This window comes from Syngnathus floridae, chromosome 15 (assembly GCF_059516105.1).
Source record: "Syngnathus floridae isolate MCC-2025c chromosome 15, RoL_Sflo_1.0, whole genome shotgun sequence".
In the NCBI taxonomy this organism is placed as follows: domain Eukaryota; kingdom Metazoa; phylum Chordata; class Actinopteri; order Syngnathiformes; family Syngnathidae; genus Syngnathus; species Syngnathus floridae.
The window spans coordinates 5,073,874-5,100,288 of record NC_142427.1 but is presented as its reverse complement, the minus strand read 5'-3'; the positions used below and the strand labels follow the sequence as shown (position 1 = coordinate 5,100,288).

At 40.8% G+C, this 26,415-nt stretch overlaps 4 protein-coding genes across 8 annotated transcripts; 2 read left to right on the top strand and 2 right to left on the bottom strand.

The window, feature by feature from the left end:
- Positions 1–434: 434 nt before the first annotated feature.
- Positions 435–11,359, bottom strand: c2cd2l (c2cd2 like). 4 transcript variants are annotated; one of them, XM_088398735.1, is made up of 15 exons: positions 11,052–11,359; positions 10,395–10,823; positions 6,296–6,391; positions 6,038–6,157; positions 5,718–5,828; positions 5,482–5,595; positions 5,180–5,279; positions 4,955–5,087; positions 4,741–4,805; positions 4,143–4,261; positions 3,700–3,856; positions 3,533–3,601; positions 3,128–3,261; positions 1,857–2,070; positions 435–1,580 (listed from the first exon to the last, which is right to left on the bottom strand). In XM_088398735.1, exons 2-15 carry the CDS (start codon positions 10,749–10,751, stop codon positions 1,321–1,323), a joined length of 2,049 nt encoding a protein of 682 aa, XP_088254861.1. In that variant the 5' UTR covers positions 10,752–10,823; positions 11,052–11,359; the 3' UTR covers positions 435–1,320. The 4 variants fall into 4 exon arrangements, with proteins under 4 accessions (XP_088254861.1, XP_088254864.1, XP_088254860.1 ...); XM_088398738.1 differs by having other exon boundaries at positions 3,128–3,222; XM_088398734.1 differs by having other exon boundaries at positions 3,533–3,634; positions 11,052–11,357.
- A 493-nt stretch (positions 11,360–11,852) lies between these two features.
- Positions 11,853–14,919, top strand: dpagt1 (dolichyl-phosphate (UDP-N-acetylglucosamine) N-acetylglucosaminephosphotransferase 1 (GlcNAc-1-P transferase)). Of its 2 annotated transcripts, XM_088399520.1 has the most exons (9): positions 11,853–12,315; positions 12,391–12,511; positions 12,592–12,805; positions 12,884–13,030; positions 13,114–13,198; positions 13,262–13,450; positions 13,558–13,645; positions 13,821–13,976; positions 14,052–14,919. In XM_088399520.1, exons 1-9 carry the CDS (start codon positions 12,161–12,163, stop codon positions 14,115–14,117), a joined length of 1,221 nt encoding a protein of 406 aa, XP_088255646.1. In that variant the 5' UTR covers positions 11,853–12,160; the 3' UTR covers positions 14,118–14,919. The 2 variants fall into 2 exon arrangements, with proteins under 2 accessions (XP_088255646.1, XP_088255645.1); XM_088399519.1 differs by having other exon boundaries at positions 13,821–14,919.
- A 299-nt stretch (positions 14,920–15,218) lies between these two features.
- hinfp (histone H4 transcription factor) lies at positions 15,219–18,631 on the top strand. Its single transcript, XM_088398447.1, has 9 exons — positions 15,219–15,635; positions 15,926–16,152; positions 16,267–16,378; positions 16,471–16,623; positions 16,731–16,808; positions 16,943–17,063; positions 17,157–17,295; positions 17,468–17,592; positions 17,675–18,631. Exons 1-9 carry the CDS (start codon positions 15,476–15,478, stop codon positions 18,009–18,011), a joined length of 1,452 nt encoding a protein of 483 aa, XP_088254573.1. The 5' UTR covers positions 15,219–15,475; the 3' UTR covers positions 18,012–18,631.
- A 644-nt stretch (positions 18,632–19,275) lies between these two features.
- LOC148385992 (mitochondrial ornithine transporter 1-like) lies at positions 19,276–23,342 on the bottom strand. The gene is made up of 7 exons (XM_088398448.1): positions 22,876–23,342; positions 22,228–22,326; positions 21,528–21,786; positions 21,303–21,440; positions 20,533–20,708; positions 20,287–20,445; positions 19,276–20,200 (listed from the first exon to the last, which is right to left on the bottom strand). The coding sequence occupies exons 2-7, from the start codon at positions 22,280–22,282 to the stop codon at positions 20,079–20,081; spliced, it is 909 nt and encodes a 302-aa protein (XP_088254574.1). The 5' UTR covers positions 22,283–22,326; positions 22,876–23,342; the 3' UTR covers positions 19,276–20,078.
- Positions 23,343–26,415: the final 3,073 nt, after the last annotated feature.

Here is a 26,415-nt window from a genome sequence, read left to right as displayed (position 1 = left end):
GTGTTAAAAAATGAGGATCAATGTGGAAAAGGTATCAAACTGAAATTTATTTGCAGAAAGGAAATTACTGAGGCACTTAATGAGTCCCCCCTCCTATATATGTTGTAGGATAGATAGATAGATATAGATAGATAGATAGATAGATAGATAGATAGATAGATAGATAGATAGATAGATAGATAGATAGATAGATAGATAGATAGATAGATAGATAGATAGATAGATAGATAGATAGATAGATAGATAGATAGATAGATAGATAGATAGAGATACTTACTTACTTACTTACTTACTTACTTACTTACTTACTTACTTACTTACTTTATGGCTACATCATGTAACTGCTCCAAAAGGAGACTGTCACCTTTAAATTTGCTGATTAAATTTCCTCTCCATGATTGTTACTGTATGCAACATTAAACGAGGTCTAAAGAGAAGTTTAAAATAATTTATTTTGAAATAAATTAAGTATATCAAAATACCAGCAGAAATCACACGTGCCACATGTTGCAGCCACCACTCCCGGTTTCACATTCCAGCCAGGCAATGTCTTTATACTTCTATCTAAACAGCAATTAAGAATTGATCCTAGTCTCTTAAAGCACATTAAACACAACATATCACCCTATGACTGGAGCTGTTCAGTCACAGTACTGTCATAGCAATTTTATCATTTCTGAGAAGTACCCCCTCCCTCCGATAGACGACAAGCCTGCTTGTTTCCTCTTGAGGAAATGCAGACAGGCTTAAAATCATATATATAACAATTTTCTGTATTTTTAATCCTACATCAAACCATTTCTTAACACAATGTAGAAGCAAGTACAAGGAATTAACAAGGAATTCAACTTGATTTTAAATTTACTTTCGCATTGAAAAAAATCACAGCAATGTCTCTATTTTATAGTATAATGCAACTAAAACAATCATAGTATGGATAAAATAAATAGCACTTCACATTATCATAAATTACCAGTATCTTCATACAGATTCTATGTGTTATGTAGAGTGTAAAAAATGTAAATTCCAAAGTGCAGCAATGCCATTCTTCTGGCATCCTCAAATCATTTCAAGAATTCCCAATATCTGTCAATCAAAAATAAACTGTTGTACCGTCTTGCAAAGACTTACACCCCAAACAATAAAGGTCATCTTATTTCTGCTTTAGTGATTTGATAAAGAACCACTTGTGTCCTGAAGCAGCAATATTTCTAGTCCCCCCAAAAGCACTCCCAGAGGTGTCCTCCAGCCAAGGGACATCAGACTGAAATGAAAATAGTCTTGTGCTCAGACAGCTGACGGGTTGACAGCAAAAAAAGATCAGTTATTAGCTGAGCCCGCTGAGCCCGCGCCTCCATTCGTGCTTGTGGCTTTTCCTTTTCGTTTCCCTGATGAGCGGAAGGAGAAGCGCTTGATGAGACGTCGTGAGAAGCTACCGGACTTCTTTCGACCACTGTCTGCTTCCGCAGTAAAACTATTGTCCATTTTGGAGATATCTTCGTGGGACTGGCTGAGGCAGGGCTCCTTCTGGCGATGTCTTCTGCGGAACAACAGCTTCGATCCGCTCTGCAGAAATCCCACTGTGGGATGTAGAGAATACTGCATTAGCGTGGCTATTAGCTTTTGCTAATAGCTAAAGTTCGAACCCTTAACCCTTAACCTTAGAGTAGTGAATGAATTGTGGTGCACTCTCATGCCTCTGCATTTTTTGTACTGGCCAGCAGGTGGCAGCAAAATATCTTAATTGTATTAGCACATTTAAAATATGATAGCGCTACCAAGACAAAAGCAGTAAAACCAGAAATCAACAACAAAACTATCAACATTGTGATTGTAACATAAGATAAGACCATCACCTTTATGATCCTTGAGGCTCCGTGTTTCCAAAGCACCAGTGGAGCCAGTATCTGAGTCCACATCATCCACAGAGGGACGCTCAGATACATCGGAAGGTGTGGTTTCATCGAGCTCTTGGTGGTGTCCCGCTCCAAAATGGTTGCTTTGCATGGCGGCGTCCATTGCTGCGGCGTAGCCACTTGACAGTGTGCAGTTGTCTTTTGAAAGAGGAACCTAAGAAATACAAGGAATCAGAATGAGTGTTTTCCTGTGGTCAACATACAAACAGCATTATGCTATTATTTGAATGCTTGTTTGTCTGATTGGACGTACAAATATCATATTACCCTCAAATGCATTGATATTATTTGTTTTTGATTACCTAAAATGAGGCTTGATGTTTTTTAAATGCTATAAATTGTTATAGGTGCAGTAAATAGAGAGCCTTTGGCTCACTCATGTGAGCACTTCCTGGTCTGTCAAAAATACAGACACCTCATGTACCTTTTTAAATCAGTGCCACTTCAGGGAAACAAAGTTGCAGTAATTTTAGGTTAACCTTTGTTCATATTATCAAGATCTAGAAAGATTATGGACTTTGCATAGAGAGAGAGCTGTTGTCTGCTCCTTTGTCATTATTTGATAGTACTCCACTATACTCTGTATGCAACTTTAGTGCAACTATTTTAAACTTGTTTTGATGATTCTAAGTGCTAAACTCAGGTTGTTCAAACAAGTCTTTTCATTTCAAATTTCTTCCTAGCAAGACAATCTCTCTGTTTTTATTTGTATTAAGGCAACGACAAAGTTTTATAGTAAATAAAGATTGATTCTAATTTCATGTAGGATGTTACTGCTGTTGTGGTCAATACTGTACGTATTGCTTTTTCTGCTGCAGCTGACAAAATATATGTACATAAATCATGCCTTTGAAATAGTAAGGGTAAAAGCAATGCTTTTTTTTTTTTTTTTAAAGGCTACACTCGGTTCTATTGTCATACTATGCATGGTCTTTAAATATGCCGCCTTGAGACGTCAAGTTACCACTGCAGCCTTTTGAAATGGAAACATTTCCCTTTCACCCAGAAATCAGGTCAGAAGACAGCTCTAATATGATTTGAATGTGCTCAGAGCGGGTCAAGGGTGTGGACTGCCACCTTAATCTAGGTAAACGTATTTAATTCATTCATTGAATTCATTGAATAATTCATTCATTCAATTTTAATTTTAAGTCATTTTGATATCAATGGCATTCCATTCTATCTATAATCGCAACTCTCAATTTTCTGACCTTTGACACTCCTGAGATGATCAATGTACTTCTCTTCGTCGGGGTCTTTCGAGCCATTTTGGAGTTGGACTCGGTCAGCTGACGAATGGCTGTTTCTGCAACAGGATCCAAGCCATTAGACAAGCAGCTGGCCTCTATGCAACAAAAGCACACATTTAAAATCAGCAGTTTTTTTTTTTTGTAGACTCTCCATCATGTTCCTGTTACACAGCTGCCGACTGCCTATATAAAGCCCTAGTGTGCTTCTCTATGGACTTTTTGGACTGTATTGTCAAAAAGGACGGGGATACGCGGCCATCACACATACAGGAGTATTACTAGCCCACAAGATTGTGGGGTGGCTCTTTGGCTAATTTGGCTCATCCCAATACTTTTGTGCATGTACTGTTTGGGCTGCTAACTCACTGCTCGGATCAGGGCTTGGGGGGGTCCCGCTTCCATCAGAGAGAATGGTGGGCTTCTTTTCTGTCACCTCTACTTTGGAAGGGGAACGCAAAGGAGAATCACCTACAAAATATGAACTCCAGTTGAATGTTGTTAACCAACAGTGATCCATGCATCAAAAGATGTACCTGGACTGCGCTCCAATTTCAGTCTGGACTGGACCGTCGTTACAGTGGTGACGATGGTTCCGTCCGGCATGATGGTTCGATCCACATCGACCTTTTTGGTGGGGGTGATTGAGGAACGCAGTGGCGACCTGAGATCCTCAGTTTCCACATAGAGGAGCTGAGTGTATAAAAAAAAGTATTGTGGCAAACCCACTTCACTTCAAAAGCTTTGCACATCTCATTTAGAAACTATATGTGCACTGAGAATCTACAAGGAATCATTTCTTAAGAATGTGAGAAATGTTATATCGCAGTCAGCAAGATGTAAAATCGCAAGTAGGCTGTTGAGACGGTAAGAATGGGCCCTCTATCAGCTTCTTTACAATAGTTATATATAAAAAAAAAAAGCTAACTCATCACACGTCTTGCAAGAGTTGTCATGCACTTAACAGCTTCTCACTCACTTCCGCTGTTATGGTGGCAATAGGCTCCAAGGAGTGGCTTGGGTTTATTGTGAGTACGACAGAGGTAGGAACTTTGGACTGGAGGTCTAAGGCCAAGGAGCCATAGCCTGGAAGAAATTCTAGCAGACCAAAGAGAAAAAAACAAAAAGTCAAACAGGTACGAAAGGCACTGACTGTCTTTAAACACTAACACAGTTTTCCCTAATCATTTTCCAAATGTGCTACCTCAAATAATACTTAGTACCTCCATTATGACAAATATTACATACATTATAAGATACATTATTTCAATTGGGTAGTTGGCCCAAGTGTTCTAGCCAACATGTAGTTTGAAAATTAGCTCTGCACTAAAATACAGTATGGATAAAACTAAAATTATTTCAGTGATTCTTAGGCGAACCACTAAAGAGCCGCAATAACATGATTTGAAATTAAACAATGAAGATGTGATTTATAAGATCTACTGCTTTCCGAAGCCATGTTGATGCCATTGCAAATCGTGAGTTTTTGTGAGTTTCAATATTTTGATTCTCCAGAGATCTGATCATTGCAGCAAAATATTTTTTTGGACAGGAGCCCAGACAATGCTGCGCCTTACGCTCACTGCTGCCATTCCGCTCCAGAAGTCTCACTCTCAGCTCTTTGGTTTCTGGACTCAGCTCCCTTCAACACAAAGGGCACAGCTGTGTTAGAATCATCCTGGAAGAATCCCCTCTTTGCAATGTTAAAAAAAAATCACTTATTTTTAAAGTTGCCATGTTTGAACAGCCATGTCCCTGGCATGTTTATGTGACATTGTAGATGCTTCTTACAGTGTAATTTCTTCTCTCCATTCCATTGGGGTCTTTGGGTTGGTGGGCACAGGCAGAAAGCAGGTTGTCCTTTCTGAGGAGGGTTGATTCAGGCTGAGGACGCAGCACAGCTCAACTGAGCTCGACCACTGGCCTGGAAACACACAGCAAGCTCTGTGAGGGGCCAGGGATCCAACGGAACGATTGACAGAAAGGATCCAAAGCCACTGCGGGAATTCATCTGACCTTTACTTAAGGTTACCCTGAGCTGCCGTAGAAGTAGTCGCTGCACAAAGACACTCGGAGGTACAGGGTTGGATCCTACTGATAGGTGCTCCATGGGGCCCTGTGAGCAGAAAACGAGTGTAAAAGCATGAAAGAAAACTTTTTGGAGGTTCAGGTGAGCCAGAGCCTATTGAGGTGGGTAATATTTATTTACCTTCACACATACGGATTTACAGTCTTCACTGAACCATTTTGAACCTTTAGACTTAGTAATAATATTTTCCTACTGGAAATAGAGAGGAGAAGAAGAAAAAAAAACGTACTGGAAAATTCCTTGTACAAGTCCTGAGGTTGAGGATCATGGCAGGATGAGAGCTGAATAGAGTATCCTCTACCAAGCTCCTTATCACGTCCAGGTCTACTTTGTCATCAGCGCCCTGGAAGAAACCAGCAATTCATGAAGCAATCAAATATCTACAATAACGACATTGCTGAAAAAATATATCTCTTTCCATGAATTGATATAGAAAATCTGACTGCTAATATTGAAGCTTCTCACATGTCTTAGCAGTTTGCATGGCGACGCAGTGAGTTTCAATGACGGTTCCTTGGAGAGAGTCCAGGACACCAAGAGTCCTTCATCCTCCGCATCCTCCAGACATACGACCACCTGAAGATGGAATAAGACACAGATAATGGGTGTACATATAGTATAGCCTATAAGAGTGTTCTATTGTTTATGCCATTGACAGTAAAGGTAGGACCGGAACGTCCCCTTCTGTTTAAGTAGATATTTGACTAGCAATGCAAATGTTCTTGTGTGCTCGCTGGTAAAAGAGACGTGCAAACTCAACGAAACCAGGTGGTGTGCCTCAGTACCTTTACCACTGTAGGTGCGATCGTAATCTGATAGGTGTCCATGGCAACGGCAGCGGGGGACTGCTGAGTAACCGTCACAGGAAATGCCATCTTGTCCACCCGACATTTACAATGTAAAACCTATTGTGGCAGAAAAGGTGTCATCAGGGATGTCATCAAGGAGTCACACAATCAATCAAGGTCACCTTTTTCTATTTTACAAATTTGTTATGCTACGCGTCACGATCAACAAAAATGTTGTAGAAGATGATTACGCACTGTTCTTTGTGCTGATTGGTCAGTGCAAGTGACACTCTCAATTGCAGGGGCAGGAATAAACTGGACACTGCTGTCAAAAGTGATTTGGATGGAGCTCTGTGAGAGACAGAGGGAGGCAATAAACAATAAGAACAATAAAGTAGTAAATATAACATACGTAAGTGGACATGAAGAAAAAGACACTTGGCTGCGACAAAAAGGATTGTGGACCGCAGCGGTACAGACTTGCATGAAGCTAGCGAGCAATTAGTCAGTCCTTAAGGAGTTTTTTTTTTTTTAGCCGGCTAATGAAACTGTATCACGAGGACACCAAATAATTAGGTCAATTTATGAATTTTAAACACGGTTGGTGTCAAGCGTCTAAGAATTGCACTGATTTCATTTCATGGCTGCAGCACAGTGTAACATACCAGAGGTAAAATGACTATAGACACCCATATTTAGACCATCTGGTCGTGTGATGCTGTTGCCAGAAAACCAAGAGGCTATTGCAGTCACTGCTCATGACACAGAAATGACAACCGCCGCACGGCCAGCAGCGAGTTGCATTCACTCGGTCAGAATGATGATCGGGGCCCGAGGACGCTGGCATGCAAATGGAAACATATGTTCGACCAAAGGCTGGTAGGGAGCATGTTCAAGTTAATGGCAGAGCTAGTCCCCACTGAAGGCGCCGCTCTCCACTGCCTGACACTGACTCCAAATCAAGCAAGGCATCACTGAAACTGTGGCTGATTATCAATATGTGTTTGTGTTAATGTGTGAGTGCCAAAGGATCTGTTTCAGTGGACCTCATTGTCTGGCTCAAGAGATGCAAGTGTGAAAAAACAAATCCCCCATTGTCAGAACATATGTCTCTCTGGATACATGTCCAATCTCTTCCAAATGGAACAGTGGAGGCGGGGCAGAAGTGGGAGAATGATATAACAGAGTTTGTGGTTAGTGTGTGTGTTTCTGTGCAAAAGAGGTAGGAAGCAAAGTGCAATGCTGCAGGCTGACCTGGGTTCGGACCAACACTCTGGTCACATGACTCCACACTACAAACAGTGATGTTTACTTTGCTTGGCTGAAGCCTCTGAAACTGCTCAGTCAGCTGACCATTCACTGCATCCAAATGAGCGTAGCAAATACAAAGTGATTTATCTCAGATTGCGTGGCATCCAGAAACGGGTTCCGATTGTGTGCGCGCTCACATGTGTGTTGCAAAAAGTTTGCGTACCACTCAGCCAAAGAGCCCTGGCGTCGACAGTGAGGCTCATTAAGATTATTATGACATTGGGAGCAAATTCCCCTGAACGTCACTGCTAATCATCCTAAAACGAGACAAAGTGAGCCCATGAGATATTAGCAAATTAAGACAAAGGAGGGGGGCAGGATTAGTCAGAGCCTGTTAGAAAGATAGGTTAGCAGGAAGACCTTAGAGAGTCTCTTTACTCATAGAAGGCAGAATGGTCTAGGCAGAATGACCTCTAACCCAACACTCAGAGTATGTTTACATGACAACAATCGAGTAGAAATGTGCACAATGTAGTCACAATTATTCTTGTTTCCATGAACTAGCAATAAAACCTGCTGGGTCATTTTTTAACGTGGTGCAATTTGGTGTCGCGCAGCTTCGCAGCACAAGCAACGACCTCATTTTGTCATCAGCAGGCAAAATCTAGCAGCACATCCACTGCTTTGTCCTTGTGACCTCTGTTCGTGCACATGTGTAATTTGTGGGATAGCCTGCGGACTACAACAGTGTCACTTCAGGTTTGTCAGAAATATTCCATTCAGTACCTGAGGGCTGGGCACGATGGTCAACCAGGAATACACTCAGCCTGTGGCTTCTGTTGACTCTCTGTCGCCTTTTCTGTCATTTTCTTTTCTTTTAGATTCTTTTACGACAGCAATAGGAAACCAAATTGCGATTGGAAGTAACTAAATTACTGGTTAAAAAAACAAAACAACAACAACCAAATAATGACGCTATAATGGCCTACATGCCGGAAAAAGAGGTGAACCAGCCTCTTACTAATCTTAACATTGTATCCAGTAGCGCCTGCGGCGATAACTCTGCAGACATTTTTTATCCAAGTGAGTCACGAAACAGACTGCATTATGGGATGCCACAGACATGCATGAGCTTTTTTTCATGCTCAAGTGGAATAAACACCATGAGTTTTGTGTTTATTTAATGCACAGCAGCTGCTACATCACAGGATTCTGTAATAGTCTTGGTGTGTTGATACAGCATAAGGAAGTCTTCCTGTTGGCCATAATTAACCAGCTGCAAAACCAGGGAACGAAAAAACCCGGATGAAGGAAGGGGCTGGAGGGTTTCTTCACCGTCATTATCAATATACTTGGCTTTGGCACATCTGTGAAAAAAGCCAGCTGGAAAGGGTCGACAGTTGAGCACTTAGCTTCTCATTCTGTTTCAGAATTTGAATCTGTGCCAAGATTGACTAAAGTTGCGATGCAACTATTATTGATATTTCACTGTGTTCAAATATCTGATCTCACAATATTCCATGAATATTTTTGCAAATCTGCAACTGTTTGTAGTGTCAACTTTGACTTAATAATTAGAAATTACAAGCAAAGTCAGTACTGAGCGACTTAATTGTAATGTGAACCAACTCAATGAACATTTTCTGATATGGATTATGAAGGTTACAAAAACAAGATCAGCTCAGATAAACCTCATATCTAAACTGAATTGAATCTATATGTCATAAAAATACCAAATAAAAAAATGCAGAGTAATACCACAGCAAATTCCATGACATCAACGTAAACAATGATGACATCATTGCTTATTGTCTATGATCTCGCCTTTGACATTCAGATCCAATGAGTAAATATAATTGGATGAATAATTTTGCATGTGCTTCCCTCTCTAAGCATTAATACAATTATTTCAAGACCTCTGTCAGACCTTGAATAAGAGAGAAGTGCTAAGGTTAATGCGAAGAGGGATTGACGGGCTAATCCCCACATCCTCATGGCGCTGCCTCCTGGGGGCTCTTGTTTTGCTGATGCAGAGCCACAATTGCCAAAATGCAAAGCAGAGAAGAAAATGCAAGCACCATCATTGGTTGTGTTCTGCAAGTGGCCACGACAACATGCACAACATTCAACACGACGGACCAAGAATGGGGTGTGGCTTGTTTGTACCAGTCATGTCCCATAGCAGGTTTTCCAAGTTAAAGATGTGGCGAACATCCCAGACAACCGTACAAGCATGCATGAGTGTGTCAAATTAGATTGTTTTGTAATCTCAGCCAGCGTCATGGCCCAGTATCATGTGCGGCCAAGTGATTAGCATATGCTGCAGACACATCTAGAATAACAGGCACAACAGACACAATGACGAAGAAACGTTTTTATACTAATGAGCGAGAAAATATGCCATGGTGGGCATCTCAGTGTCAGCTGAGAGTCACATGGACACACTGTCGAGAACAGTTTGTCTCTGCGACTACTGACATTCTGCATGGAAAATGATCTGTTTTAATTAATTTATCGCAGAGCCAATGGGACCTTTTTCTGATCTCCTATTATTGAATTTCCTAGCAGGATGATGAGCCTCTCGACTCCACAGACTGATACCATCTCCCAGATTCATAATGGTACCACCACGCTCATAGAACAGCATTGTGCAAATTACATTGACCATTTGGGGATAAGTTTAGAGAAGTTCAAATTAAGTTCACCTGTCAAGGTTAGTATACGACAAACTTTTTTTGCAGTAACGTATGAGCAAATTGATTATGCAGGGGGGGGGGGGCAAACAGATGAACCTTGCTTTGCGCTGGGTATAATTTGAAAGAGAAGCACCCACCACTTCATACGAGGCAGGGGAAAAGGAGGCTATTTTTACAAGGTGTAGGCGTTCATACTGCGGCTATACTGGCTGGTCTTGCCTCGATACTCTTACGCTTCGGAGCTGTTACGCAAGGACGTGCCCCTCATCCTCTTAACCATCACACTCCAACATCCACTTCTAGCGCATCTGAATTCACACCTGTTCTGCTTTTCTATACACTACCAGCATGCTCACTCAGTCCTTGTGTGCCACCTCGCGTGAAAATGAAAAAAATTTCTCACTCACCCCATTTCTGCAAGCTTGCTCGTTCAGAGCTTTGATCCAGCTCTTGCGACAGTGCTCACTGAACGACTTGAAGGAGAACAGGGAGGTCAACAAGGCTTTAACTCCGAGCTCAGCCACGGTTTCTCCATCCCGAATCGGACGCAGCTTGAGCAGGAAGCCCCACACACCTGCAGCCAAGTCGTGGTGAGGATGCTGCCTGAGGGATAGATGCGGATGCTGCTCGGCAGCTTTCCTGCGTCTCCACTGTTGCAAGAGACTCAGTGAGAATTGGAAGAGCCAGACCAGCACAATGAGTAAGGAGGCCAGGAAAAGCCCCACCAGGGCCAGCCAGCCCAACTCCTGGAGCTCCATCACCATCTCCTGCAGTCTCTCATGTCTACGCAGAAATGTTAGGGACTGTCAGAGAAGGACAGACAGGCACCCTTCAACCTGTCGAGGGCACCAAACAGACAGTTAGACTTGCAGCATTTTGGACCATTATAATGTATTAGATTAACAATCAACAATAGAAATTGTGTTGCTTTGAAGGATCCTAACAAGATTGTTGAGGTCAGAATAAAATACAGTGTGAATGTGCATCAGAGCGTAAGGTGTGTGTAAGGTGCATCAGAAGAAAAAAAGATCAGATTTGATAGGATGAAATTTAAACCAACCCACCGTTTAACTTGGACGGTCCGAGCTGCAGAATGCAGGGAATCGAAAGCAAGTCGCGGTAACATGAAGCTACTGCCTTCTTCATGGCGATAAACAGCGGCGCCAACAACACATGACTTTGTCCCATTGCACTCGCAGCATTCCTCGCAGGAGTGTCACTCCAATTAGAAAATATTTTTTTTAATTATTCCACATATACGTTGAATGATCTTCCCGGTGTACTCCGTCCTAAATCTCCACTGATTTCACAGGGAGACAGACCACCCTCTCTACAATAAGACAACTGGACGGGGAGAATGACGTCAACCTGCAGGCGGCGCTGTAGGGCTGGAATGCGAAAGGTGAAACGGAAAAATAAAACAAGGCTTTCGAAATAAAAGCATTCTCAACGAGCTCAACGAATGGGCGAATGTTTGCGCTCAAATGCTACATTTGAGTTTTAAAACGAACATATAGGCCAGGCCACGAGTGAAAGTATGCATGTTAAAAAAAAAAACTAAAGTATGCATGTTAAAAAAATACTAAAAATAATCCCCGCCCCCCCGTTTTCAATCATTCTTTTATTTGACTATTTACATACAATACCTCAACAAGGTGAATTAAAAACAACACAACATACAGAAATACCCCACAAATATTCACAAAAATTCCCTTAATTTTAGGAAGAAAATTACAATATAATGGCAATGAACATGTATTAAGACTTACAATTTTGAGACATGTTGAGAATTTTTTGGAGGTATTATTCAGTGGACCGTTCTGTAATGAAGGGTTATGGTTTATTTTGAAAATTATATCCGGAAGTATATTGTCCGTCTGACACCAGGAACAGGACAGTGTAACATGACAGTTGGAGAGTTTATTTTTCAAACGTAGCTCATGTTTTAGCGTAAAATCTCCCGACGGCAACTTGTTTGACTTACTGTTGTGATTTATGGAGCTATTCATTATTATTACCAATTCTGAGTCGCTATTAATGTCTTAAAATGGCAGCATGACGTGCTTATACGTGAATGGAAACAGCCTAAGTTTGTTCATTGAGAGACTAACTGGGCAACCGCACAATCAGTGCATAGTTCGGTGACCTGTTCAGACTGATCAAGAAGCACAAAATGTCGCCGTCGCCATTCTTACCGCTGGCCATCAACGGTCTCATGTCAGCACTGGGCTGCTTGGCCACAATAAAGCTGATTCCCACTTTCAAGGACCATTTTATCGCTGCCAGATTGTACGGGATGGATCTAAACAAACTGACAAAAAATCAAGTGTGAGTACTGTTCTCTTCTCTTTTATTGTGTTCAGGGCAAATCGAAAATTGCTTGACCCTCTTCTGCTTCTTTAGTCCAGAATCACAGGGTGTCATCAGTGGGACAGTCTTCCTCATCATTCTCTTCTGCTTCATCCCAGTGCCTTTCCTCAGTTGCTTTGTGGGAGATCAGTGCAATGGCTTCCCACACAATGAGGTAGGTCCACACGAAAGCCAGTGAAAGTGAGAAAGCTTTTCTGGCAAGTCAGACTTCTTCTGATGGTGGCGTTTCTTCAGTTTGTGCAGCTGATCGGTGCGCTTCTCGCTATCTGCTGCATGATTTTTCTGGGATTTGCTGACGATGTGCTCAACTTGCGATGGAGGCACAAGCTCCTGCTTCCCACTATGGCATCCCTGCCACTTCTCATGGTTTATTTTACCAACTTTGGCAACACGGTCATCTTGGTGCCTAAACCATTCCGAGCACTGCTGGGGCTGCATCTGGATCTAGGTGAGTTGTGTTGGTGGTGTGTTGGTACTACTGTGTATGATGGGGTTGATTACTTTTTATGGCTCTTTCTTTTGACAGGTATTCTTTACTATGTATACATGGGCATGCTGGCAGTCTTCTGTACAAATGCCATCAACATCCTGGCTGGTATTAATGGCATCGAGTCAGGTCAAGCTCTGTTCATCTCTGGCTCCATCATCATCTTTAACCTGCTGGAGCTCAGCGGTGTGTTGCTATGTATCCACTTTTACCCACTTTGATTCTGTCCTTCAGTCTGGAATTTGATCATTATTATTTCTTCATTTCAGGAGATTATCACGACGACCATGTTTTCTCTCTCTACTTCATGATGCCGTTTTTCTTCACCACCTTAGCACTTTTTTACCACAACTGGTGTGTTAACGTAAAACCACAGACCATTGATTCAATATAATTTTTTTTTTTTTTTTGTGACAGGTACCCCTCGTCTGTGTTCGTGGGAGACACTTTCTGCTACTTTGCTGGAATGACCTTTGCTGTAGTTGGCATTCTGGGACACTTCAGCAAAACAATGCTATTGTTTTTCATTCCTCAAGTGATTAACTTTCTGTATTCCTTGCCTCAACTATTCCACATCATCCCATGTCCCAGACACAGACTTCCCAGGTAGCTTTCTTCTAATGAACTGAAATGTACACATTTCATGTGATGTTCATTAATTCTATGACCCCCCTCTTATCCATATTTCTCATATTATAACATGCACATGTAAGGTTGAATCCGGACACAGGCAAACTGGGGATGAGCTACTCTAAATTCAAACGCAAAGACCTTTCTAAACTAGGACATCTCATTCTGCAGGTAAGTTCATTACAAGAGCTCGTTTGAGGCTGAGAGTTATTGTCTTGGCATTATTTGTCATAAGTTGTGTCTGTAGTATTGTCGTACTGCACCGCATCATAATTTGCAGTGTTTCTAATTTTTTCTAAAGCAATATTAAGCATTAAATGACAGGCAAAACTTGCCATATCGACAGGTTGCAGAGTTACTGAAGCTCCTTGAGGTACACAGAGGCCAGGAAAATGATGATGAATTTATTGAATGCAACAACATGACCATAATAAATCTCGTGTTGAAATTCCTTGGTCCCACGCACGAGAGAAATCTCACTGCCATCATGCTCCTGATACAGGTAGAGCCAAAAACAGCTCAAACAGCCATTTACTTTACAAAAGAGACATTAGTGTTCCACTTTTTTTGTGTGCAGGTGATGGGAAGCGCTTTGGCTTTTGGGATCCGTTACCATCTAGTGCGCCTCTTCTACGATGTCTAGAGAATGACAGAAACAAATATTTCTGGAACAATTTTACAGGCTCAATGTTTGTGCCTTTTGAAATATTCCATTACCTCGTTACTTTTGATTCTCAGCCTCAATGTGTGGTAAAGACCCAGTGTCAGGGTGAAAACATTTGGCTACAATATGTTCGCATAATGTACGAATATGATGCAAGTCTTTCTGAAATTTGAAAGGCTAATTTCTTTCCACCCCAAAAATTATATTTTTCTGTTGGGTTTGGAGTAATATAGTGAGGTCTACTATCCCCTGACGCAACCGCTATCATGCAGACTCGTGTTTGAATAAAATTCAATATGAACTTTTTTATAGTGCAGCAGTTCATGGTTTCACTTGTACATGTGCACTGTAATAACCATATGAAGTTATTTAAATAAAAGGGATATTTTTTTAAATTGCTAATCTTTTTTACCTCTGCAGTGGGGATTTTTATTATCGCAACAGCGAACGGAAGAGCAAACTGTGCACAATGCTCGAGATATTAAAACCACTCACGGAGCAAGTTTAAAAGCAAATCATGTTTTCTGGTGCACAGTTAGCAATTTGGTTATGAAAATATGTGACACAGGACATATTACAAAAATTCATTTGGGGAAGCTCAACATTAGTTTTAAGTTACTGAAAAGGATAAAGTTACTTTCTCTCTTTTCCCATCCATGTAATCAATTTTTTTGTATAAAAGCACTGAACTACTGTAATTTAGAATGTACCCAGTGGGATGCTGGCAATTATTTGTGAATATAGTTGGCTGAGACTGTACAATAAAGGTGGACATACACAATATGCATCACATTTTTTTTATAAGTGGTAAATACAATTGCTGTAAAAGGTTATTAATTGGAGTATTATTCCAGCAAAGGGCCACACTATAGTTGTAGACCCAACAATCCAAGCAATTACTTTGATATACGTACAAATGGAAATCTTTAAAATATATTGTGTTCATGTTTTAACGTCAATATCGAGATCTTAAAATAAAAAGGGAAAATAAATGTTACTGATTTTACGAGTGAAATTCGTGCCTGATTGTTTCCGCGTGTCTTCCGGAACCATTAACACCAGGAAATAAACGCTGCATTGTTTCTGTGGAACTTTTAAAAATGCTGCACCGCCCGTCAAAACTCTTGAATGATGACATCGTCTTTGTGCTACTCAAATAGCTAAAATCTAGACAGGAGCGTTTATTTCAATGATAATTCGAATCACTTCTTAGTCCGTTGTCGTTTCTTCGACGGGTTTCCCAAACTGCTTAATGTTTTAGAGCTAATGTGCAAACAATACTTGGTTCATCCTGGGATTCACGTTTTTTTTTTAAGTGAAACTAGCTATTCAAGGAGATGCCTCCCAATAAACGACTACAGGAAAAAACGCTGAAATTAGAATGTGAGTGGGCTTCGTGTCAGGAGTCGTTCAGTCAAATGGAGAAATTCTGCAAGCATGTGGAGGTACACTTGGATGCTACGAACAAGGCGGAAGGGGATGAAGAAGAACTAGAATGTGAGTTGAAGCCAGTATAACGTTCCTCTACTCATTTACTGACAAGATCATGTGAATTGGTTTAATTACGCGATCAGCTCTTGAAAAAAAACATCATAAGCTTTTAGAAAACCCGAAAACACCAACTGTCAATGTCAATACAAGCAACTGAATAATATAGTCAATGTTTTGTTTTAGATGTAATATGTTATTCTTATGTCAATGTTTAAGGTTTAGTGGAGGTCCTTTTTTTCAGACTGCTTTTGTTTTAAATAATACATTGGACTACTTTTCCTGTCTTTTCTGACCAGGGGAAAGAAACTGCCTTTGGAGAGACTGCGGGTTCTTTTCTGTGGAGGGTCCTGAAGAGTTCCGGCGACATCTCTTCTTTCACTGTTACCATACCAAGTTGAAACAGTTGGGTCAGCAGGTGCTCAATGGCCAGGCAGAAATTGGCACGTGCTCCATCGGCTTCCACACCCGCAATATTGTCCCTGAAATCCCTGAAAATTTTACCTGCATGTGGGAGGAATGTGAGGTATGTTGTGCATGTTTGTAAAATGCCTACTGTAATCCAAACCGTGATCTGAATTAAATCTCTCATAATATGCAAGGTTTTAAAATGCAATCACTTCTTTTTTGCGTGTTAAAGCAACCACCTTATGAGAATCCAGAGTGGTTCTACAGACATGTGGAGCTTCACAGCTTATCTATAGACATACCAGCAGGAGACTGTGAATTCCCTTTACGCTGCCGATGGAAGGGTACGCTGTCAGCACCTTATGATAATAGTTCCAAAATGGCCCTTATTCCTATTGAATGCAAACGCTATCACGAGTTTCTTATTGCTACATAGATTGTGATGCTACTGCTAAAGGCCGTTCTAAGTTACGGGAGCATCTACGCAGCCACACCCAGGAGAAGGTCGTAGCGTGTCCAGGCTGTGGAGGGATGTACGCCAATAACACAAAGTACTTTGACCACATCATTCGACAAGGTGCTATGGAAGGTGAGAATATAGACACAGTACAAAGACATGCATAACCAAAATAGTTAGCGGACATAACTGGAGGAATTTATATTTGCTCTATGTGCTTTAATTTATATTTGCTCTAGGCCAAAGATTCCAGTGCTCCCATTGTTCAAAACGATTTGCAACAGAGAGACTGCTCAGAGACCACATGAGGACCCACGGTTTGTAGCTAGCTAGTAGTTTGCATTGCTTTCTTATATGCAGCCAAGCTCATAACAATTCTATTAGTATCATCAATTATTTTGTGTCTTGAATGTTATGATGTTAATATTGTTTATCATTTCTTTTTTTCTAGTGAGCCACTACAAGTGCCCGTTGTGTGACATGACCTGTCCTTCACCTTCAGCGCTGCGCAACCATATAAAGTTCCGTCACAGCAATGAGAAGCCATATCGCTGTGAATACTGTGAATACAGGTAGCACATCCTGCAAATATGTACTTGTCTGCTCCTTTCTCTTTCCTAAAATGTCATAATTAATTGCTTGTGATTCTCTTGTACTATTTTTAGTTGTAAGAATCTGGTGGATTTGCGTAAACATCTGGACAGCCATAGCATCGAGCCGAGTTACCACTGCAATGTGTCTGGCTGCAGCTTCGCATCTCGTACTCTTAGCACGTTGAAGAATCACCACAAAAAGGAGCATGAGGTAAATGCCGCAATAGTGTTCCCCCACAGTATCATGATTCACTGACCTCAGATCGTCTACATCCCAGATTTTCTGGGAAATAATGTATATGGTAGGACATTCTATGAAAAACTATCAATCGCTTTTAATGTTTATTACAGATGATAGTCCTGCTCAATTTGTTTTTGTTCAGGGAAATTTTTTAGCTCGCTACAAGTGCCATGTGTGCGATCAGTGCTTCACCAGAGGAAATAACCTCACGGTTCACCTGCACAAAAAACACCAGTTCAAATGGCCTTCAGGACACCCACGGTTCCGGTACGTTGAAGCTGTATTGAAAATGCATAGCTGGCGACGCATGCAATGTCATGTTGACAACTCCCCCCCTCGTGGCTACCAGGTACAAGGAGCACGAAGACGGCTTCTTTAGGCTGCAGCTGATCCGTTACGAGAGCGTGGAACTGACGGAGCAGCTGATGCGAGAGAGGCAACATGGAATCACAGAGGCGAGCCAAGAGTCCCCCGGGGCCACTCCTTCAGAGACTCAGGTAGAGCTGAGGGGGCTGTTGCTAGAGGAGCAGAAGACCGAGGCACCCACCGTTAACTGTGAGGAGGGCGGTCAGGAAGAGAGCATCTTGTTCTCGATTCTCACTGGAGGTTTGGCACAGACGGCGGACGACATCGTCATACTACAGTATCAGGATATACCTCAAGAACAAGACGTGCAGACAGTTTGACCCCACACACCATCCTAGTATGTGAATACACTGTTGGCTTGAGATACAAGTCACTTGACTGATGTTTTGCTCTGATTTGCAAGTACGAATTCAAAGTTTTCCATCTTACACCTAAGATAAAATATAGAGAATTATGCACCAAACAACTTCGCTAATGGAAAACTTAGCTAGGTTAAAGATTAGCAATGATAGTGATGGTTTTGGAAGCCTAAGCAATGGCGATTGAAACACAAATGATATCTCAAGGCACTACTGTACACATTTTGTTTCTAGCTCAACTGAATGTAACTGGTAAGATGTGATCGTAAAGTTGAATAATTTTCCCATCAAAATAACAAGCCTATATTAGGCAGTTCCCCGCTCCTATCTTGCTTGCCAACATTGTGGACAACTAGATTGCCTGTATTTTGATTGAATTATAATTTGAATTAATTCATCCAATGCGTCCTACCTCCCATATAGCATCGTCACATTGTTGTTTGTTAATTTTTCGGAACATGAAGGTTCCTTAATGATGAAGAAAATGGCATCCACACAACGATGCAATATGTTATGCCTACCACATTGTCATGTGTATGCACTATACACAAAACTTAAATTAAATTGCTGTTTTAAAAAAATGGTACTGTGAAATGCTTGTTCTTCATTATCCACCTTTTTTTAACTGCTTATCCTGTTCAGGGTTGCAGGGAAATGGAGCCCATCGAAGTCAGGTGTACCATGATCCGTGACCGATTTTTGGTTTTTTTTGTATTTTTAATTTGTAGCCACTTTTCAATTATAACAAGGGGCAGATAGCAGGGGTGGACAGTGAAAATATATTAACATACTGTAGTAAGAGAAGTTAGTAGGACAGTCAGAAGTACAAAATCAAGGTTGATAGTGCTAAGAGAGTCAATTTATGTCTATCAAAGAAACATGTCTTTTGCTTTGCCGCTGCAGTGTGCAAAGTCTGAGTTGCCAAGTCAAGCAGCTGCATCACGTGCTTTTTAAAATGTCTTGTCACACATTGTCCTATGCAAATTTCAAGTGTCCTGCTGAATATAGTATACATAAAACTTTAGGAGTATTTGGCCTTCGGCTGAAAATTTGTGTTGAACCTATAATGTAATATATTCTTTACAGACATCCCTAACTTTTGTGAAAAGTGTGTAGACTAAACTACAAATGTGACAGACAAGTCTCACATTGTCACTCTTATATTTCCCATAACTAGAATATGAATTATGGTTCACAGTAAAATAAAATACAGGAAAACAAACTGTTTCAGTGAAAAGTTTAATATGGATATTAAACTACAATATCAAAGTAGTTAAATAGAGTAATATGTTTAGAGTTCCAATGTTGGCATTTTCTTAATAAAACATCTTTCTTAACATGGATGCGAGATTGCTCGTGGCACAACCCTGTACATGGAGTGCGAATACCACATCGGTAGCAATAGAAACAAAATAATGAAAGGCAAAACATGGAGTGTTATTAAGTTTAGTTCAATTAATTTGGTTTGGCAAAACTATTATTGAAATCCAAGACACCAGTCAGTTAGTTTGGAACTACTCAGTCAAGAAGAATAACAATGAAAAACTAGGATATAAATAACTCAATTTCTAAAAACATGTGAATCATCTATTGAATTTTCTTATACTAAAAGTTAGATCAACTCTGTGTCCTCATTAGACCCCAGAACAGATTTGGTCTGTTTGAAGCCTCGAAAACCATTATGCCTTAAAAAAGAGTGTTTTGTTTATTTTCATGTGTGTGCATATGTTGCTTAAAAAGGCTTAAAATAATACTGTATATTTTTTGTGCATTTCACAACACTGAGGTAGGCGAGGATGTGGTGTGGACAAGACCACAGAGAATAGCTGTCTCAGAAATATTGGCAGTAAAGGAAACAACTGTTAGCTCTAAAAATAAATTAACATTGTGATTTCAAAAATGTAAATACAATGTTTAAGTTAAAAAGTAATGGAGATGAACTAGACCAGCAAAAATGATTTCCTCATCGCAGAGTTTGATTGAGGTCTTGCCCGCTGCACCTTCCTAGCTTATTTAAAAATGTGCAACTCAGCCATCAAACTGCTTCATCATGACCTTGCGGCTGACCTCATAGCCCAGGAAAAGTGCTCCGTTAGCAGGAAAGGTGCGGACCATGGTGGGAGTGAGCCCGGAGTACAGTGCTCGAATACCTACAAGCAAGAAATACAACAGAAGGAACCAAGATGATTTCAACCCATTAGGATGATAAAGACTTGATGAAGATGAAATGTACTACCTTCGGTTCGTGCGATGGTCATAAAGGTTTTGAAAAAGCCGCCCTGCTTGCCCGTCATGGACATGACCTGGATGCGAGACTTGACACAATCCATGGGGTAGACCACTAGCCACAGACACGCCCCTCCGAAACCCCCGCTGAAAACAATTGGAGCCACGCCTACATGACAGTAAGACGCAAACACAGCATAAGAATTAGGATTTCATGATGATCTCCCAGAATGGACTGTGGCAGCCACTCGCTCACCAATGTCATCTTTTTCACACTTCATGTAGTCTGCAAAGGCACTGCGGCATAACTCGTAGGCACCAAAGAAGCAGAAGTAGCCAGGAACCTCTCTGGCAATGGTTGTGGTCAGGCCCTGGAAGAAGCCCTGTGGACCCTCGTTCTTCATGATGGATTTCACCACAGACCACACCGAGCTGCAAACAGGATGCAAAGCTATGGATTAGAAAACCTGATTAACACACACTTCAATGCATTTACCACCTAAGAAAGTTGGAAAGGACAATTCTGCAAAAAAGAGTTTATTCAATGCCACTCCAGTTTGAAGCGGACTGTAAATCAAATAAAGAATCACCTTGTAATTCTCAAAGTGTAGGATTGGTAACTTCTGTCTTGAAACGTTAAGAAAGTCGTCAAGAATTACGAAATAATTACAAGTTGTTTGCTGGTAGCCAGCTCGCATTAAGTACACATTTGTCTATGTGACTTAAAATTCGTTCGCATGACTGTTTTGGGTGTTTACTTTTCCCCTGGGCAGCCTAGAACACCTCAACAACTTCCAAGTAATCCTACAGTGGTCCCACCGGTTTCGTGGTCACAACAAATTGATGACTCACAGTTCCTTTTTGAGGTCATAACCATTCAGAATCACAAACTATAGATACTAGTCATTTTCCTTGTGGTCAAGGAACTTCTGTCAAACGTCCATCCTTTTTATATTTTATTGTAATGCAGTGCTAGCCATATTGGAGCAATCTATTAGAACAGGAAGACTTTTTGGAACCACTTACTTCTGACTCCTTGCAATCTTGCCTGACGCCTCCATTTCGTACATAGCTTGCAGACGGCACTTGACGAGCTCCGTAGGGCAGAGGACCAGTGAAGAGAAGATGGACGCCACGGAGCCGGCACACGCTTTCTGCATGTCACTAGTGAACATAAAAGGCAAAAACAAACAGAAATCCTCCGTGTATTCATCCAGCTACAGACCAAGGCCTTTGTTTACATTGCCCTACCTCAGCACAGCATCACTGTGCAGTCCTGCTGTGAACCGGATAACCTGCTGGCAGAAGCCGTAGCTCATGAAGAGCACAGAGTTCTCAGCAATGTTAGCCACCAGAGCCGGCGAGGTTCCCTGGTAGAGACCGCGGATGCCAACTTGTTTGTATGTAGACATGATGCAGTGGATGAAGCCCCTGTACAGTGTGGGAAAGGTCTGCATCTTGACCTTGGCTGTGTCCAGAGGTTGTCCACTGAAGACACATGCGGCCCCACCTGGGAGAAGACAACGTGGTTCAAACAAACATGGGCCAACAAACACTAAATACGGCACTTTAGCTTCTTTATAGGAGTGAAATAATCCCAACATAGAAAATGTCCTGACATCTTTTCCCCAAAGATTGTCTCGTAAAGTGAATAATTAAAATACATGAGATAGGGTATATTTATAATGTATACATTTAAGATTCAAGAGAAGGGCAATAAGTGAGCCGAAGGCACAGTAGAGCCAAATGAGCCAGAAAAAGACCCAGACAGATGTCTATGGCCATTTGGGCCCACTTTAAAGAGGTATCACTGTTTGCTCACATTCACCTGTAAGTGGACACAGTCTGCAGTTGAGGCACAGGGAACACAGAGTACAGTAATGCATACTGCACCGTACTGTAATTTATTTTTCATAATTTCGGGATGGGGGCAAAAAGTGAGTCAGGTTACCAATTGCTCCAGCAGAGAGGTCGATGATGGCCTGAACCACGGCATGAGGGGCCATTGTGTCCAAAATTGTTAGAAGAGGTTTCTCTTTCTGTCAGGCACCTAACAACCATATAAAAGATAGTATGGAAGCATTTCAATAAATTGTAGAAAACAAATTACTTCACTAGTTCAAGAGCCCTGACAACCTGCAGAGGAAACTAATTTCGGCCGCCTATATCTGGGATCTTGAGATTAACTGGCAAAAAAAAAAAAAAAGCTCCACAATTGAATGACAATACTGATAATCAACGTGGAGAAAGAGATAATTCCAGTTTTGCTACGCAACCCTTATCGCAAGGTTATTACTGTCATACCCTTTACTGTTGTTGGCCTGTTACATATGAAGGTTACCAGCAGTGGGGTGGGGGTTGATGGTTTGACGCTGAGCATGTTTTAACACACCTAATAGAAATGTTTACATGTACAACTTTGCACGTTATGGGATTTAATAAGGAAATGCGTGCTTTTCTCCCCCTGTTTTTTTATGTCTCTACCAGGGCTTAAGGATCTAAATCGGACTGCAATGGATGTTTTCTGCAATAATACTGTAACAAGGTTACTGTAACAAGTGACGTTGCAATGAATAAATGCCTAGTTAATTTTACTTACCTTTGCGTGCGCTTTTACACCGAGTGTGACCTCAGTGCTGATATTCCCCCGGAGGCTTGCTAAACGGAGCTAACTTAGAACATGCTGTGGTACACTAGCAGAGCACACATGATTATATCAAATGTTATCTTTTTTGCAACATCTTCCTCCCAAGGTGTGGCGTTAATGGATGGATGAATGAATGGGCAACGATAAAGGCGCTGCGACTCAGAATAATGATAAACGATGTCGCAGAGCATATCTGATGACAAGCTTTCAAGAGGTCTTTCTCTGCTCCACTTCCAGGTACCAAACTCTTTCCGTCCAATTTTGGCCCATTCTCAATTATAAAATTAACGTTTGTTTTAGGGTCGTTCAGTTCTGACGTTATGTCGTGTTCGATTAAACAAAAATAATGAATTTGGTTTTCTTTAAAAAATAAATAAATAGTAAGAGTGATCCGCAATGCGCGAAATTCATGCATGTGAAAACTTCCGGTTTAATGTCAGGGCAGGTGGTACAAGGTATTAGAGCGCCCTCTGCTGTTTATTTTGTAAAACATGAGTGAATATTGAGTTCAATGTACAATGTACAATAGACTCAATAAATGTTAGTTAAGCCCGATGGAAACTGTCTATACATTCTGTCCAATGTTTTGCTGTAGCAGTGTTTGAGAATTGACACCACCCCACAGTCTATTATACAACAACAAAAAAAGAGCAAAGTTCAACTCTACAGATTTCCCATAAAATGTGCAAACACAGCATTCAACTGCAATAATCAAGAGTACAACGAGGGCCACAATACAAACAAACCGAGCAGTGTTCCTGCATGGGGTCAATGTGCAGATGTCATGTCACTAAAAATATTGACGTGACAGATGGATTTGTTAATGGTGTGTACACAACCGTTAGATTGATTTGTTTATGATTCAATCTCCTTGAAAGTTTGAAGGTGAGCTGCTTGATTTTGTAGGACTTGTAACAAACCACCTGGTCACATAACACAAAATAGAAAACCAGGAAATTAATAAGTAAAACAAAAACTATATTGAAATAGCTTTTTTTTTTTTTTAGTTGTCCTCTTAGGAGCAGTGTGGGGCATCATTTATAGAGATAAAAAGTGTACAAGAAGAAAGTTGCAATTGAAAGTAAAACAATTTCACATATTAGGAGAAATATATGGTTATCGATTTATTAACCGTCTGTATGTGTTACCACAGAGTTTGTGTATAAACATTCATTTGTTGAGGGAATATTGCTCCCTGAACACAATGCTAATTTCCTTCCATGAGATTTCCTATTCACAGTTAGCATTAGCACTGAGGATGTTTCTGAAAAAGTATATGTTGTATTCACATGTGTAATTGTTTTTGGTGTGTTAATTTCACAGTAAACTTTGTGAAGCCCTACAGGACTGTCTCAGAAAATTAGAATATTGTGATTAAGTTCTTTATTTTCTGTAATGCAATTAAAAACAAGAATGTCATACATTCTGGATTCATTACAAATCAACTGAAATATTGCAAGCCTTTTATTATTTTAATATTGCTGATTATGGCTTACAGCTTAAGAAAACTCAAAAATCCTATCAAAAAGTTAGAACATTTCCTCAGACCAAGTAAAAAAAAAAAAAGATTTATAACAGCAAAACAAAATCGAACATTTGAAAATGTCCATTAATGCACTCAGTACTTGGTTGGGAATCCTTTTGCATGGATTACTGCATCAATGCGGCATGGCATGGAGGCAATCAGCCTGTGGCAGTGCTGAGGTGTTATGGATGCCCAGGATGCTTCAATAGCAGCCTTTAGCTCATTTGCATTGTTGGGTCTGGTGTCTTTCAGCTTCTTCTTCCCAACACCCCACAAATTCTCTATGGGGTTCGGGTCAGGGGAATTGGCAGGCCAATCGAGGACAGTAATGCCATGGTCTGTTCACCATTTACTGGTGGTTTTGGCACTGTGGGCAGGTGCCAGATCATGCTGGAAAAGGAAATCATCATCTCCATAGAGCTTTTCAGCAGACGGAAGCATGTAGTGCTCTAAAATCTCTTGGTACACAGCTGCATTTACTCTGGACTGGAAACACAGTGGACCAACACCAGCAGCTGACATGGCTCCCCAAACCATCGCTGACTGTGGAAACTTCACACTGGATTTCAAGCAACTTGGATTTTGCTCCTCTCCAGCCTTTCTCCAGACTCTGGCGCCTTGACTTCCAAATGAAATACAAAGCTTGCTTTCATCTGAAAAGAGGACTTTGGACCACTCTGCAACTGTCTAGTGCTTCTTTTCCATAGCCCAAGTCAGACGCTTCACAATTGGCTTGACCATGGGACTACGGCTATTGTAGCCCATTTCCCGGACACGTCTGTGAGCGGTGGTTTTTGATACCTGGACTCCAGCTTCCGTCCACTGTCTTTGAAGCTCCCCCAAAGTCTCTTCATCACAATGCTGTTAAGGCTGCGGTCATCTCTCTTGGTTGTGCAGCGTTTTCTGCCACATTTCCCCCTTCCAACAGACTTTTTATGGATGTGCTTTGAAACTGCACTCTGTGAACAGCTTGATCTTTGAGAAATTTCTTTTTGTGTCTTACCCTCCTGATGGAGGGTGTCAATGATGGTCCTCTGGACAGCAGTCAGATCAGCAGTCTTCCCCATACTTGTGATTTAGTTTACTGAACCAAGCTGAGTGTTTTTCAAGGGTAAGCAAACCCTTGCAGGTGTTTTGAGTTAATTAGACGATTCAAGTGATTAGTTGAATACCCTACTAGTATACTTTTACATGATATTCTTATATTTTGAGATATGATATTTGAGTTTTCTCAAGCTGTATGCCATAATCAGCAATATTAAAATAATAAAAGGCTTGCAATATTTCAGTTGATTTGTAAGGAATCCAGAATGTATGACTTTTTTTTTTTTTTTTTAATTGTATTATAGAAAATAAAGAACTTTATCACAATATTCTAATTTTCCAAGACAGTCCTGTATTTGACAAACATGGAGTAAAAGGCACCTTTGCCATGCAATGATCTTGCCAAAATACCATCTGTTTGGCCAGAGGAGTCTGGGATTAAAAACATAAAGTCTGGCTAATGCCTTAAAAAGTCTGTCCAGTTTCCTCACAACACTCTGGACTCGCTAAATGTAAATGGTGCAACATTGACTTTGAACACATGGTCAATAAAAAATACTCACAAATGTTCTTTTCTCCCACTTTTCCTTTTTATATATATATAAAAACAACATTTGAGGTTGTCTACATCACAAACAATTATTGTCAATATTCTGTTTGGAAACAATTTGTCATGAATTGAATGAACCCCACTCACCCCAACTGTCCCACCCCAACACCCATCAGTGAACTCCTCTATGCACATGATATTTTACAGAGTTCATGATCAGTCTTTGTACATCAATATCAAAGTAGATAACTTTAAAATACATAGAATGCTCTTTCAATTGTAATTACAGATGCTAATCTTGATTGTACAAACAGTATCATTTCCCACACTTAGAGTCTGGTCCTTCACTCAGAAGCAGTCATCCATTGAAGAG